At 40.1% G+C, this 16,751-nt stretch overlaps 1 protein-coding gene across 3 annotated transcripts; it reads left to right on the top strand.

The window, feature by feature from the left end:
* Positions 1 to 10,327: 10,327 nt before the first annotated feature.
* LOC122835811 (G-protein coupled receptor 22-like) lies at positions 10,328 to 15,242 on the top strand. 3 transcript variants are annotated; one of them, XM_044125178.1, is made up of 4 exons: positions 10,347 to 10,741; positions 11,077 to 11,170; positions 11,551 to 12,571; positions 13,571 to 15,242. In XM_044125178.1, exon 4 carries the CDS (start codon positions 13,575 to 13,577, stop codon positions 14,889 to 14,891), a length of 1,317 nt encoding a protein of 438 aa, XP_043981113.1. In that variant the 5' UTR covers positions 10,347 to 10,741; positions 11,077 to 11,170; positions 11,551 to 12,571; positions 13,571 to 13,574; the 3' UTR covers positions 14,892 to 15,242. The 3 variants fall into 3 exon arrangements, with proteins under 3 accessions (XP_043981112.1, XP_043981113.1, XP_043981111.1); XM_044125176.1 differs by having other exon boundaries at positions 10,348 to 10,741; positions 11,082 to 11,170; positions 13,571 to 15,236; XM_044125177.1 differs by lacking the exon at positions 11,077 to 11,170 and having other exon boundaries at positions 10,328 to 10,741.
* The last annotated feature ends 1,509 nt before the right edge of the window (positions 15,243 to 16,751 follow it).

Here is a 16,751-nt window from a genome sequence, read left to right as displayed (position 1 = left end):
AGTCCCATAGTCAACCATTTTTAGTATCAGTGAGGCCTTTATAATGAAGCAAAATGACACACAGAGATAATAAGCTATTTAGAAGAAATACTAAAAATTAAGACCAATTGGGATTAGCTCTCACGCTGCTTTACTTCTATAATGATAATTTTCCAGTCCTTTGTTAAATCCAGGCTTAAAACTTTGACTCAAAATGGGTATTTTATCAATCAGTTGTAACAAAAAACACTCAAAAGCTTTCTAAACTCCATAACAAGGGTTTTTGTCTCAAGGCAAGAAGATGTAATCACCTGAAATCTGTATCACCAGGTAAAAACTTTACAAAAACCTAAAATCTACACAAAATTCTTACTTCATCATGTATTGTGACTCAGTGATCTTACTTGTTAATAAATCTATTTAATACACCTTTTCTTTACAAGCTTCACAGTACAAACACATAAAACAGATCATTAAAGTTGTTTAATATTTAAACTGACGATGAAAGGAGGCTTTCACATTTTCCGACTTGGTTTCATTTTTAAGTCTCCCCTCTTGGATTTCTGCCTGGATGAAGAACGATCAATTCCCATTCTGCAGCGATGAGTAAGAGCCCGAGAGATGCAACTTCCTCCACGCTGACAGCGAGATGCATTCACAATGAAAGCAAACATCTTAATGGAAAATTATCTCTAAATAACTAAATGGCATTTGAGTGATATTCTTAGTTCTTCCTACTTTTTGAATTAACTTGTGCACAATTTCCTGCGGTGCCACCGGATACGAATGTTTGATCACAGAGGACAATCAGGGACATGAAACAGGATACATGCTACAGGGCTGTGGGTTAATGAGCAACTCTGGATTTTGGCAGCTTAGTTAAGCATGACTACTAATGACATATACTAATTTAAAGTCCCAACACAGAGCTCATTGTTACCCAGTGGTGGTAGCCCAGACCCTCATGTTATGGAAATCTGCACAACTCCTGATGTCACTGAATCACTAAAAAGGCAAAATGATCTGCAGAGATGTAAGCACACTAACAATTTTCTTCAGTAGTTCTTGGAGCAGCGCCTCCACAGGCGAGGAGGGTGAACAAGTTTTTCAAAGCGTTTGGCTCGTTTGACACAGTGAGGCGTGAAAGTGAAACACACCAGCTGAAAACGTAACCGACGTACATTTGATTACAAGCAGACTGGGTTCAACAACCACACCAAGAACTGGGGAGTTGGGGCAACGCCTGGATCACGAGGTGAATGCTAACCACTGGTGAGAGAACATTTGAGGTGCCGTGACGCTACGCAGCTGGAATGACAGATACCAAGAAAAAGGTGATGGTCTTTGTCCATGTTAGCTGGAGACAAACCTTAATAAAAAGGTAGCAGCTGTGGAAGATAGGCCCATCTTTCCTGTCAGAGTATCGGCAGCCGGCCATTAGCAGCGAAGTGAGAGCAGCAGGATCACTGACAAGAACTGACTGGGCCCAGCATGGGAAGAAAGGTGGTGCTGGCCCATTATTGCAAAAGTGAGGAGAATATGAGCACAGAAAGGAACTGGGAGCAAACAAACGAAATGGGTGATATAAGAAAGCAATATCTTTATTTCATGCTGTCTGTGTCTACAAGTAATATTGAACAATATTCTTATAGACTGTATAAAATGAAATGAAATGGAAAGCTTCAATCACATAAAAAGAACACACACATATATATAAACTGTTTTCTCTTGAGCAAATTTTAAAGCATGTAGATTGTTCTCGTTGCAAAGAACAACCTGGGATGATAGTTTCATAAAAATGTAATGAATACTAAATGCTCAACAGAGAAGAATGAAACTACGTGAGCCAACAGTGAGCTGCTCACGAGACATTCTCTGCGAGTCCCTTACGTCTCCAGCATAAAGGAGAAACATAGAAGGAAAATAAACAGGCATTGTCTGGGCTGACAACCACAAGGTCAAAGTTCACTAACTACAAAGCATTACATTGCTGTTAGGCGTCATGAGCAACTTTGTGTCTCTGTAGTATTAGAGATTCATAATATGTACACATATTTGGTTTTCTGGCTTTATTCTGGATTTTTGCTCAGTGAACTGGGATACTGTCAGCCACACTTTTGCTAAAATGTCACATTTGTGTGATTTAATGAAACTGAGATTCAAGTCTTTAATGCAACACATATCTTGTTCAAGTCAGTTGAAAAAATTACTTAATTTTAACTAATTTGAGAAAAATGGTTTGTATAAACATTAATGAAAGCTTGAGGGTTTATGTGACACTATAAAGTTAAATGCAAAGACAATGTTACAAGCATTAATTGTCTCTTTACCCACAAATCCTTCCATACTATTTCAGCATAACTTTGTGAAATGAACACATAATTTACTGTTTTTCTATTTGTTACTAAAGGCATACAGTGGTACAATAGATAACTGTTTATAACAAAATCACAATGCAGGTGAAATGAAGCATCATTTCAACCAGCAAATTTGTCTTTACATGTGCCTGTCTTGTCAGTTATTGGAGTCGTGTTTTAATGGACCTTTATATATGAAACAGTGCATGAAAAAAATCAAGCTTCATTTAATCCAAACAATGTTTTAACACCCATAAAGTCAAAGTTTGCAACTCTCAAAATGGCCCTCTTTTTGCTTCTCTCATGGCCTCTTTCTCATTGCTGGGGTTACTAATGGTTCTTAAAGAACCCATCATAGCATCAAATGGCAACAACATCTAAACTAGTAAACGTGCAGCAGAAGACTTCCGCGACCAATTTTGGGATTTTTGCATAGAGAGAGTAGGTTTTCTTTTTCCAATTATCGGTTGCTTGTTAGATGTGCAATTCGATGCAGTTTTGCTCTATTGCACAATCTTTTTTGTTGTTTGTCTAAATGATAAAAAGGTACCGAATGCCAGTGTTTATCACAAAGGAGTCTTTTGTTTTCACTGCTTCAGCCTTCAGAGGCCAGTGGTATTTGTGCTCCTTGGCAGGTCATTTCTTTCAGTTGTCTGTTGGGACCCTGATGGCTTCTGAGAACCAGGATAAGACTTTTTATCAGCAAACCCTAAGTCAAGAAAACCCAAGTCAATGACAAGATCAGGCTCCCCAAAGCAATAACCTTTAGATGATTCAAAGACAGACACAAACAAAAAAAATATGTAATTAAACAATTCTTTCATCCCTCGTATCCATTAAAAATAATGTTTAATAAAGAATCAGTTAACTCTGTGACCCTACCATTGGTCTGACTTTACAACTCTGCAACTAAACTCCTCAAAAAACCAGTTACAGAGTAAGAAAGCAATCCACCTCCAGTCAGATAAATTCCCAGCAGAAGCAGCATATTTGGATGAAATGAGAGGATAAACAGAACGCTGCGATGAGTGAGTGTCTGTGGGGAGAAGCCGGAACGTGTGCATGACTGCGTCTGCGGAGTGTGTGTGTGTGCGTGTGCGTGTGTGTGTGATACGTGCTTCCCCCCCTGAGAGCCAGCCTTTCGCTGCACTTGTCCTTCTCCTTGATGGAGTGGGGACCGCCATGCAAAGCTTCAGGTTCCCACGCCTCTCTGGACAATCTTTGACACTGCAAACGTAAACAGATGTTGGTGTCGAAACAGGAAGTGGCCTGCTTCTGAGGGCCTGATGCAGCAGAGGTTGTTCGTCTCTGTGACAGAGAACAGCGAGGAGGTCACAGCCCAGCCGGAAAGAGCTGGAGAGAGTCTCTCCCACGCAAGTGTTTGTGGGGGGTATTTCGGATTGAAAGCTCGATAAAATATTTCCAATCCAACACTGAAGGTTAATTAGCCAACTTCACCTTGTTGCTCCAGAGACAATCTGGAATACAAATCTAAGGCAGGACAAACCATTAAAAAGAGGCAAAAAAATAATTGACTGACTTGTACAAGGAGGAGAAAACAGGTGAAAAATTGCAGCCATGCTCTGTTTGTTAAGTGATAACAGCAGGACTCAAACAAGCAAAAATCAGAAAGCAAACAAAATCCAGTGCAGCACAAGAAGAAGAAAACAAAAATAATAAAAAAAGGATAATTGAATGAACCCAAGATTTTGCATGGTTAAATAACAAATGACATGCATTTCTTCTCTGAGCTGAAAAATCAGTTTCAACTCCAAAACACAGAGGATCTTTCCTTTTGATTTATGATGCAGCACTCAGTTGTGCTTGCGCAGCACCGACCTGCGGCAAAATAAGAAGAAACAACTTTATGAACTAGTTTGTGCTCACTAACAATCTGCATCATGCACTAGTCCGCAAGAAAACCAGAGTCTGCACGGATACAGGGACTGCTATATGACATCCATGTCAACATTTTATGAAACTGCTCACATATTTGTAACTTATAAAATCAGTACACTGCAGGGAAAACTGTTCAATTGACGTGTGAAGGACTTCACCTTCCTGCATTGTATAAAAACTACATATTTTGTCTCATTTACTTGTACTTAATGATCTTTTTAATGAGTTAATGACCAATGTATACAAATATGGGACAACTCTCTCTAACGTTAAGACATTACAAACTGTAATCTGGTCCTTCATGTTGCTTTTGGAGTGATGACTTCTTCCTCTCTGAGTGACCTTTCTGACAAGACTAATTTAAAATGTAGTCAGAGGATCTACAAACACTTCTGTCTCTGGATCAGCACAGCTGGTAGCCAAACTCAAGTTCAGCTGTCACTACTTTAGTTCAATAAAGTATGCGTTACCTTGCACTTGAAAAATATGCAATTGTTTTTGTTGACTTATGATGTAAAATACATTAAAGTTCTTTGTTGGCATGGAAGGAAAATGTGGAATAAATTAAGAGTATATGAAAACACTAAAAACAGAAACATTTCCCCCCCACAACTAAGATATCAACATAATTTATCCACCTGAAATCTGAACCCAGGATCTACTTGCATTTTTTTCTTTTGACTGACTCTCCTGTTTCAGCATCGATTTAGGGTTAGTGAATAATGAGAGAAATAGGATGTGCTGTTGCTCTGATTAGAACTACACACACACGCACGCACACACACGCCCACGCACGCACACGCACACACACACACACCTGAGCAGCATTTTGTTTCCCCCATTGTTAACAGATCCCACAAGCCCATGAGGGGATGAAACCAAAGCTCCTTGGGTTTTTTTTAAGAGGGCACTTTCTACAGATCCAAAAACAGCAGACCAGCCTCTCCATTAGTGCTCCAGTTCTGGGGCAAATCACAGTGGCATCGAATGGGTGCACGATGCCAGCTGCACAGAGGAGATAAAGTTTCTAAGAGCGTGCTGCTCTGGTTCTGCTGGCTCCTGTCCTGCTGCTGAATGATTACCTGCGTATGCTTGGCTTGCATCGGGTGGATTTACTGACCAGCAAGGGACAATACTTGCACACTTTCTTCATCACACCCAAGAAAGAGAGCCTATACTTTTCACAGATATGCCACAAGTTGCACCAGGGGAGGGCGTACGAAGACACTCAAGGCTTTCAACAGGCAAATGAGCACAGCAGATCCATGAACATCTAAAGGCACTCAAGAGTGAGAGGAGCAAAACAAAAGCTCTGGTTGAAACCAGACAGCAAAGGAAAAGAAAGAAAGTCGTATAAAATATTAATGAAATTAAATTAAATATTAACTTCATTCTTTTATTGAACTCTAAGGTTTGGTAAAAGCTGCTTTTTGGTGCAGAATCTTTAATATTCAAATAGAAGGATTTATGAGTATCCATAAGTGGGCTCAGGCTATAGGTAAAAAAATTTTATATTGTTGAGCCTTCTTTAAATTTTAAATTTCTAAAAAAAAAAAAAAAGAGACATACTGCATGCAATTTAGGTCATCTTCAAGGTTTCTACTTGAAAGATGCAATAGAATTGTTTTTTCAATGCTACTGTATGACAAGAATTGTTGGAATTATTGATGGATAGACAACACCTTAAAACCAAAAACTGCCTTACAGTAACCTTGCAAAATTAAAAAGTCAATTCTAAATATTATTGTTCCACCAAAAAATCTTCTGGTGACCAGAATCAGTCATTGCACGTAGGAAGTCCAACTAAGGAGGAGAGGAGAATTAGAATATAAAATGTCATTTGTGTTTTATAGTTGATGTTTCAGTTTCTGACTAACTAATTACAATAAGTCATCCAGTTTCAGAGCTGTCAAGGAGGAAACAAGTGAGTGGCCATTTTGAGGTTTGTTAAACAGCTTTACTGTTTAACATCTGGGGAAAAGTGTTTACTTTTAAAGGACTGTTTCATATAACTTTGCATACAGGAGGTTTGAGGATTTGACATCCCGTAGATTATTGGTTGCTAATGTACTATGGTTAGATGGTGAATCAAATTTAGCATTGTCAGCTGTCATGCTAGCACAAACCAAAATAATTATGATACCCTTTAAGCTAATTTTATTTTAACTAATTTAAGCTTTTACATTGTTTTTTTCACACTGCATGCAGTATGTGTTTTGTAGTCACCATGCTATTGCTAGCCTAGACGCTATACTTAATATTTTAGCTAGCTTCAGGTTTTTATCTAGTTTTTGTTTTTACATGGATTTATTTCACTGTAGGTCATTACATTTTTAGCTAGCTTTGGCTTTTTAGCTAATTTTAGCATTTACATGTGTTTTTTCACTCTGCATGGATTATGTGACTGTAGGTCAACATGCAAGTGCTAGCCTACATGTGATCTTTGATATTTTAGCTAGTTTTAGCTTATTTTATCCTATAAACCGTTGTGACCTTCGAATTTAGCTTTGTAAGCATTGTTCTGCACCAGTTTCCAATACTATTTGATAATAGTATTGGAATATTCAACATACAGCCTTCACACTGCATTTTCACATTTTCTAGTTTTATTTATAGTACAAGCATTTATTATTATTATTATTATTATTATTATTATTATTATTATTATTATTATTATTATTATTATTATTATTATTATTATGTTTCTAGAGCTACTTACAGACAGTGCTGAATATCTTCCAAGTGCTGACAGTTTGCCATTGGTGTAAGACCAAAAAAAATATTAATTTTTTTTTTTTATTATTTGAATGATGTTGGATGTACATTGATGCAATGCTTTTACATCAGGGTATATTCTTTCTAAAGACTCAAATGGTTTACTGAATGATGAAGAGATTTTAGGAATGAAATTTCCCTTTTTGTCTTGAACTTCACACCTTTGCTACCTCTACAGGTAAAGACGCTCCTCTTTATAATCGTCTCTCCATATTATGTAATGTGAAGCTTTCATATTTGGTTTACTTCATCTTACAAACAACAATGCTCTGTGCATATCACCTGGAACAGCAACTTGAATCTGAGTGTGATCCAGTGTCTTTGATTGTACCAAATTACCATATAGGTTTTTCCTCTACTCCCACATTAAAAGGGTTGACACTGGTGTCAATAATGGACTCCATCAGGACTCTCAGACCGACTGGCTGCTAAGCTCATTACACCACTTCCAATATGCATCAATTAAAGCCCACATTGTAAGTGGGACACTGAAAGTAGATGTTACACATTAGCATTCAGTGACTAAATGCTGTTTTCTGACATCTCCTGAAATTGCAGTTTTTGACATTCAAACAGAGAGGGAAATGTTACATCCTGACTTTTTTCAGCATGAATAACATTTTGAATAACTCTGTTTCGGCCTTTCACATTTTCTCCAACAAAATCTTGATCTATCTTACTACAAATCTTATGTAAATCTACTTTTGTTGGCAAAAGCAGTTTAAAAATCACAGCAGCCTGGAAAATGATCATTCAAAATCTATGAATTTTGAATAAATTAAGTCTTTTACCATGGAAATATTGTTCTAATAAACTGAGTGGAGCAAATATTGTTCCAGCCTTTGGTGGAACAATACTTATAAAATAAATATTTTATAAAATAAAATAAAATAAATATGTGCTAAAAATATATTCATGAAATCAATTCACAAGCAAACAAACTGTACCAAGTAAATTCATACAAGAAATTTTCTGTTAACTTATAATACTCATGATCTAATGTAAAGTGGTCCTGTATCTCTTTTCAGTGTTGAGCAAAACAGCCTCTGCTTTTGTCCAACAAGTGGCCTTTTGAGACAGTTTCATATGTCCAACCTGTATGGCAGCTTGTTTTGTTGAAAAATAGGCTGCTCTCTTGCTCATTGTGTGCCATGCTCCTGCAGTAAAGAGGGGCAAATTGTGTTGTAACCATGCCTTTTATATGAGTTATTGATTCTTGAAGAAAGTGCAGCGTACTTCTGGTCGTTTGTCTGGGGTCTGCTTGTTTTCAAGTTAACAAGAGCGGGTTGATTCTTCTGCTCATTTCAGTTCAGTTTATTCACAAAATTATCTTGGGAGCAACACACAGAAGACTAGCAAGCCCTGCATTAACCTGCTCGAAAACAATTCAGATCAATCCCATTTATTATTCATAGGTGGATAGATACTGCGGTGGACTGGCGACCTGTCCAGAGTGTACCCTGCCGCTCGCCCATTGACCGCTGCAGATAAACACCAGACCCCTGAAAGGATAAACATTGTGGAAAATGGATAGATGGGTGGAGGTCGATGAATAAATCAAATCCCAGAAAACGGGGTTTAAAATTCTTGCAGCTCATAAAAACATGACTGTGCTAGCTATCAGAGTATCTTGAATTTTAACTTCCTTCCAGTTCAAGCCAAAATAAAGAAAACTTATTCCATGTACCTCACCACATTTTGAGAACTTCTAACGCAACTGTGCATCATTAACCATCAAGAAGGGGTTTAAGATAATCTCTGAATTAGCCATTTGTTAACAATCTGAATGCTATTGACGCGTTAATGCAGTCAATTCACAACATGAAACACATTACATAGATAAATTAAATACAGACAGATGTTTTCAAGCCAAAATGTCTGTTAATGATGAAGATTTTTCATTGCCTAACTAAAGTCAGACTAAAGTTCTGAAACAGCGCATAAAATTGAAATCGTTCACATCTTCTCTGTCTGTTCGCTGATTGGCCCAGTTGAAATTCTAACAGAGAAATACCCTTCTATGGGAGAAAGCCCAGATGGAAAACTGAAGGTAGATGAGAATCAAGAGGAACAGCGTAAAAAGACGATGGCCAGGCTACACCTAACATTAATTAACTGTAGTGAATCTTATTACTATCAAATTAAACTGATCACAGACTCTTGTGACGTTTGTACATTTAGATAAAGAAGAATAAAGTGAAGATCAATATGGCATAATTACAAAAACGTGTCACTCAGGTGAAAAGTATGGATTTTATCAGCCTTATCTGTAAACCATGGCAAAGATAAGAGCTTCATCAAAACTTGGCCTGATGCTGACATGTGCCATGAGTTTGACACATGTTCTCTACTACACATATAGCGTAAATTATCACAAAATGATCATATAACTGAAAACAATATATGTCACACATCTTTACATTAAATACATCCTACCTCTGTTAAGATTCCAAGTTACTCTGTCAAATTTTCTAACTATAAATCTGGACATTTTGAGTTATGAGTACATAGAAGGCATATTTAAAGCATGTCCATTAAGCAACCATCCAGCGCCAAAAGATAAGATTCTTGTTTTGTTTGTTTGTTTACTAATACAAAAAATGTAAGAAAAAATTTCTGTGCAAAATGGTTTGACAAACACTTTTGCCTTTCTGAGGAGAAAAGTTTCCTCCATTGTCTTTAAAGGAAGGATGTGAGTTGCCAGGATAGCCTCTGGTCATCGTCGTACCTGACAAAGGAACAGAGGATGGTCAACCCCCTACTGATTGGATCGAGTTACTAAATTGCCACTATCAGTCAGAACTGCAGCACTCCATCTCTCCTTTTTTCTGACTTCAGTCCTTCTTCCATCATCCATCCATTTCTCCCACTCAAAGCTGCCAGAATTGATTTCTCCTCTGACAGCCCTGTTGTCTCTAGTGCACAGACTTACGTAAGTGCAAAAGAAACCAGTTCAAAACAAATGTTGCTCCTCTTTCCTGCCTCACAATCCTTCACAAACACATTACCCGTTCATTACATGGTGACAGAGCCGATAATTACAGCATTTCCATCACCTTATCTTTAAAAAGTCCGTGTCTCTGCAGCATTGTTGCGCGTTTACGCGCCGACGTCAAAAGGCACAGAGCAAAACACGTTTGGAACATTTTAAACAAATCCCTCGAGGCTTGGACAGGCAGCAGTGGGGAAGCGAGGACAGAGGCAGAACTACGAGAAACACCTCCCCTTGCTGGTGAGAAAAGAGTTGAGCCTATTACTGCAAACCAATCAGGACTGGGGGAGCACTGCAAACCTCCGCAGTAAGAGAGAGAGAAAGAGAGAGGGGGAGCAAGGATGTGAGGGAGGAAGAGGAGAGCGAGAGAGTGGGAGATGCAGAGATACCGGGAATGTGATGGTGTGCACGCTAATCCAGAGGAAGCGTAACAGAGTTAGTTTGATGTAGATTGTTCACATAATTTAAGTTGATGACAAAAATGAAGACCAGAGGATGAAACAAAAATGTCACATTTATCCATGAAGGACAACTCTTTGCTGGACTTCTTCTAAATGGGGCGCATGAAGACAACACTGAAGACTCTTGGCTTCTCAAAGAAAATCAGGTGTGATTCCTTTAGTGCTCCTTGAAATCAACAAGAATCATCACCAGTCGACAGGCAGCTGTGGCAGCGATGGGAGGCGAGGATATGGTGTGGTGACCAGAGCGGCTCTGAAGCCTCTGTTTACTCCGCATGGTGAGCTTTGCTGTGTTTTGATAGGACTCTGCACACTTGTAGGCTTGATTTAAAGTCAGACTATCAATAATGAGGGCAAGACGGCAGACATAGCCCTAAGCGCACAGACTTGGGTCCGGCACATTTTCAGTTGCATTGTGTTTTATGAACAACGAGTCAACAAGCTAAAGGTTTTTGGTGTCTTTACTTATAAGTTTGCATGTGTGTGCATCTTGCAGCGCACAAGCACTCTGTGAAACAAGAACTTCCACTGAGCGCTTTATTACAGTGTGTGCAATCACATCTTCATGGTATAGAGGCATCACACTCACCAAACATTTCCCCTGTTGTTTTAGTGCAGCTGAGTTAAGTGAAGGAATCTTCCACGGCTGGAACAACCTTGAAAAGGGGACAAGACGTTTCTTTGACGAGATCACATGGACACACAAAGTAAGCGTGTCTTCATGACAGACTCCCCAAAGGGATCACTCTGTACTAAAGCTTCAAGGCAGCCAGTACAGTCATTACAAATGAATGAGCATTTCATCAGCCCTGTGGCTTTATATCTGCCAATAAGTCTTGCATCTGAAGACGGGAGCATGAGATGTATTGGTACAACAATGACGTGAAGTCCATGTGGTGGCGCCGAGGAAGTTGATAAAAGATCAGAGGCTGCGTTCTTTGGCATTAAGAATTTCCTTGTTGCTTCCTTGCTGAAAATATGTTTATAGTCACTCACACATCCCCCCACCTTCTCCCTCTGCTGTTTCTCATTCCCCATCTCACTCCCTCTGTCACTTACTCTCCTTTTGTTCCCTTTCTCACTTCAGGTTACTGTAATCCAAAGACATACAAGTGAAGGACATACAGATGACATCCCGCTCCGTGATTACAAATTGATGTCAGAGATTGCTGCTCTCTGACTGAAGAAGTGACTTCCACTGCTTCATGATAATGACCTTCTCGTAGACTGCTGAATCGAGCCACAATGCGTCCACTTACCGGCGATCACATGTGTCATGGTAATTGGACATCCATGTGGCAGCAAAGTCTCCGATGATTTAGAGTGCTGCCTGCTGAGGGGAAAACTGGAGACCTGAGTGTGGTTCACCAGTCAGTGTTGGCTGGAGCCAGAAGAACAAAGACTGGTGTCAAGGCTGGAGAGTGAAGGCCTCTTCCATTAGCGCTCCCTGGGGAGGCAAAGGCCTCGACACCGTCTGGATGTACTGACCTATTCCCAGCACACTCTGAACACCACTTTGCTGCATCCTGGGGAACAAACAATACACTGACAGCTCTTTCCTTTCGGAGTTTATCCTAACGTTTGGAAGCAGTTTGCCACATTTACACATCTAAGACACATATCATTATCTGTGAGCCGGAATAAAAACAGAAAAGGAACAAAGCACACGTCTGGGTGCTTTGTGAGTTACATATTCCAGCACTGTGCTAAAGAAGACTTTAAAAAAATATTTTCTTGGTTGGCTTGAATCGCTTCAAATTGGGAATATAATATTTTTAACAGAGGAATCCTCTGACACCTTACACTTTTTTCAACTGATTTGCCAATGCTTACATCTTCCTTGAAGCAGGCCTTCACTGACTACAGCTCTTGCTCTTTTTGCTTTTTGGAGCTCAGACAAAAAAAGCTGGAATTTTTGGCCAAAAAGTCAGGTGCTTTTGAGCACCTCTGGGATGGAGTGAAAGGAAAAGCCTTGCTGGGGGGGCTCTGCTAGAGCGGAAACATTTCCACCGGCTATGTTTGGATGCGATGCGTCTCTCTGTGGATCCAGCATGGTCTGCCTGCTCTGATTACACAGTCTTGGTGTTCAGATAGTTCTGGAGCAAAAGGTAATTAAAACTACCTTTGCTTTTTCCTGTGTTACCTAGAATAATGTTGTGGAATAATATTCACTCTGTGTATGCAAAGCAGTTGTTCCAGTGACTGCAGAGCTGCTCTTGAGGCTTTTTATGATTACATAAAATCAAGACCTTCTCTTAAAACGACTGAGATCTTTTGTGCGTTTATTTAAATTAAACACATTTCAATTTCTGTTTTTGAGACTCGGAGACATGGAGGCACATTTAGTCAGAGTGGAGCTGGTTTTTTTTATTAGTCACTTGGAATATTTCTCAGTCATAAAAAGTGAAATCTATAACCAAATCACACTTAGCTATTTAAGCAATAAGACAACATTCAAGTAAGATACTACGTTTTAATGGTATACAGTCGAAAGATGCACCAAGTGTATTTCTGAGATGTGATCAGCCAGCCGGAAACTCAAAAAGCTGATGCATACTTTAGGGACTGTACACTGAGACGGGTATTTACAGTTACTGAAAGCTCTGCTGTGAATAGGATGCAGAGGCAGCTTTAAATGGCTAAATTGTAATAATTTTGTCTTTAAATGATAACATCCACTTCTAGAGCGATACCTCTCCAGCACACTTAGTATTTAAGGTACTCGATTAAAGACTGCTCTTACCAGGAGGGCTTGTAAAACATGCTTTGAAGACTGTTACTTCTGATTTTTAAAGTCCAATCGAAATCTCCTGAAAATGTTTATCAGCACAATAAAAGTCGCAAGTGGGCCACTAAAGTCTGAATGATGCATCTCTATAATGCATTATCGGTAATACATTTGGTAAGAAAGCAACTGGTAAGGCAGGTTAGGACAGTTAACTAAGACTTATCGTTAGTGTGTTGTTTTTTTACATTGACATCAGGAACTCTAGCATTAAATCTGATGTTTTTTGTGTGTTTTGTGTTCTTTACTGTCTAGAAATGGACAAATACAGACTTTTGTTACATCTACTCTATAAGTTCTTTCTTCTTCTACCTACTTGCAGGATAATGCATATTTTTCCCTGTCGACAAAAAGAAGCCACCATGAGCAACGTCACGGTCACTGACAACACTGAGCCCATCAGCAGTGCCATGAGTCCGGCGGCCCCCGACCCGTACCCTTACCCTGTTAGCTTTCAGATCTCCCTGACAGGCTTCCTGATGCTGGAAATACTGCTAGGTCTGAGCTCCAACCTCACAGTGCTTGCACTTTACTGTATGAAGTCAAATCTCATTAGTTCTGTCAGCAACATCGTCACCATGAACCTTCATGTGCTGGACGTACTGATCTGTGTGTGCTGTATCCCCTTAACCATTGTGGTGGTGCTTCTCTCCCTGGAAAGAGACGTGGCCCTCGTCTGCTGCTTCCACGAAGCCTGTGTCTCCTTCGCAAGCGTCGCCACTGCTGCTAACGTGCTCGCTATCACCCTTGATCGCTATGACATCTCTGTAAAACCGGCCAACAGGGTGCTAACCATGGGTCGTGCGCTGGCGCTGCTGGCTTCCATTTGGGTGCTGTCCTTTGTTAGCTTTCTTGTTCCCTTCATTGAAGTTGGCTTCTTCGCTCACGACCACACTGAGCTGAACCAGACTGCGTTGGAGAACGGGGCCCTCAGCAACGAGTACTACACCGACCCTGGCCTCTATTATCACTTGTTGGCTCAGATCCCTATTTTCTTCTTTACGGCAATTGTTATGCTGATCACCTACTCAAAGATCCTGCAGGCTCTCAACATTCGCATCGGTACACGTTTCCACGCATCACAGAAGAAAAAGGCTCGCAGGAAAAAGCGTCCGTCCATGACGGCCATGTCTACACAACAGGAGGCCACGGATGCATCCCAGAGCAGCACCAGCCGCAATCCCACACTGGGCATGCGAACCTCCGTCTCCGTCATCATTGCCCTGCGGCGGGCCGTGAAGCGCCACAGAGAGAGGCGAGAACGCCAAAAGAGGGTTTTCAGGATGTCCCTGCTGATCGTGTCCACCTTCCTGCTGTGCTGGACGCCGATCACGGTTCTCAACACGGTCATCCTAAGCGTGGGCCCCAGTAACCTCATGGTGAGGTTGAGACTCGGCTTCCTGGTGATGGCTTATGGGACCACCATCTTTCACCCGCTGCTCTACGCCTTCACAAGGCAGAAGTTTCAAAAGGTCCTAAAAAGCAAGATGAAAAAGCGTGTGGTGTCGATCATCGAGGCTGATCCTACACCTAATAACGCAATCATTCACAACTCCTGGATTGACCCAAAGAGGAACAAAAAGGTGACGTTTGAGGACAAAGATGCGCAGCTCAAATGTCTTTCCTCTGAAGTTGTGGAATAAAGGAGCTCGTTACGTTGAGGTGAAGCAGCCAAAGCAGCTAAAAATGACTTCAAGCCATCATGAAAAAGGGAAAATTATATTCCAAAGCAGTAATGTAAAATACGATGTGCAATATGATGTACAAATGTAGAAGGTGGATAATTTATTATTATTTATTGAGAATTAAAATAAGTTTCATAGATGTATTATTGTACTGTAGATATTGCATGGCCTTTTGTAACAGAAGCAACAACACATTATGTACATACAGTTACATGTACAGATTAGGTTCAACGAGATATTTAAATAGAGAGAGAAGTAGGAATTGTTATGTAAACGTATATTTATAATAAATTTTGTGTTCACATCCAATGCAGCTTCCTATTCTCCACTCCCTCAGGAAAGAATGTTTGTTCAAACAAGTCAAGAAAAGCCCTCAATTAGTTAGATATTCATGCGCATGGTGAGAACATGAGTACTGTACACAGACAAGAGTAGGGGATGTTGGTTTTGAAATAAAAAAGAAAAAAAACATGCTCAGGAAGTACTGTTTAGAGTTCGCCAATCGCACACGCATTCCACAGACACAACAGAGCACCGTGCTTCTCATCATGCTGGCTGACATAAACCAGATGTAATCTCATTCTGGTCTGCCTCTTCTTCTTTTTTCTTCCTGCCATTGATTTCTTTTTTTTTTGTCACTGAAAAAGCTATCATAGCCTAATTTTAAGATGATGAATCGAGTTTAACACAAGGTAGAGAAGAGACTGCGACGGTTTAAATTAAAATAAAGATTTCAAAGAGAATAAAAATGTTTATTACTCGCCTTCTGCTGTAATAAAGTACTTCGCTGCCTGTATGTGACTAATAATGCATGCTTTTTATCATATGTCAACGAAGGAGGCAGTACAATTGTTCTCCCTAAGTTATTCCAGCTTTGTATTTTGGTCTTAGTGACAGGCTTGCCCTAAATAGGCGGAAATATTCTACCCTTACAGCTGCAGGAGAGTTACAGAAGAAAAAAAACAGAAACCTCCATCTACTGACATCCACTGTGTGCGTTAACAGTAAATCTAGATGCAGAGTTTCATGCAATTTGTCATTTTTCTGGTTATCACATGAATATGAAAGACATCCTTCATTTGGTCCTCAGGTCAAGAGTCATTTCCTTTGTGAAGTCCATGTAGAATTCTCATGCATACAAAAAAACCCAGCTACCCACAATCCCCCTTGCACGCCGCCTCCACTCTTCGTCTCCTTAATGAACCTATTACATGTGCACCTTTGCTGTCTCACATATGGCAGAAAATCGAGGAGCCCTTTTGAATCCACAGAGCACGAAGCTGTTGGCTACCAGACTGATTGCACAGCCTCAATCAAATGTGTGTCTGGCTGTCAGCGTCTGGTTAGTGGCACGGCAGAGAAAATTGATGTGGGAATATTGAGGCAGGCAAGGATCCTTATGGGTCTGCTTGATGGCGGCAGCCAGGATGCTATGGTGCCTTCAGGGCACATCTGATAGAGAGAGAAGATGGGATCAGAGCCAGCAGATTAGCTGGCAGAAGAGGGAAACTGATCTATAAAAATGAATATTTATATAGTGCTGAGGATATGTTAGATTGTAGCATCAACAGTGGAGGGTTATAACTAGCGGTTTTTGAATTCTGCAACGTTGCTCTCTAACCAGGGCGGGATGCCCTAGAGGTAGCCTCTAAAAAAAGGGGCGCCATCTGCCACAGGCGTCGATTCAAACCCACCCGGGGGACGTTTCATAGCCACTTTGACAACCAACGTTTTCAAGTCATTTTCTAAAATGTGACTCCAGTAAATAATACCAACCAACAGGAAGTCATTTCAAGCGATTCTGGTTTGGTGCAGAGT

This window comes from Gambusia affinis, linkage group LG08 (assembly GCF_019740435.1).
Source record: "Gambusia affinis linkage group LG08, SWU_Gaff_1.0, whole genome shotgun sequence".
NCBI lineage: Eukaryota > Metazoa > Chordata > Actinopteri > Cyprinodontiformes > Poeciliidae > Gambusia > Gambusia affinis.
Note: the sequence above shows the minus strand (reverse complement) of the source record. Positions and strands in the feature narration are given on the sequence as shown.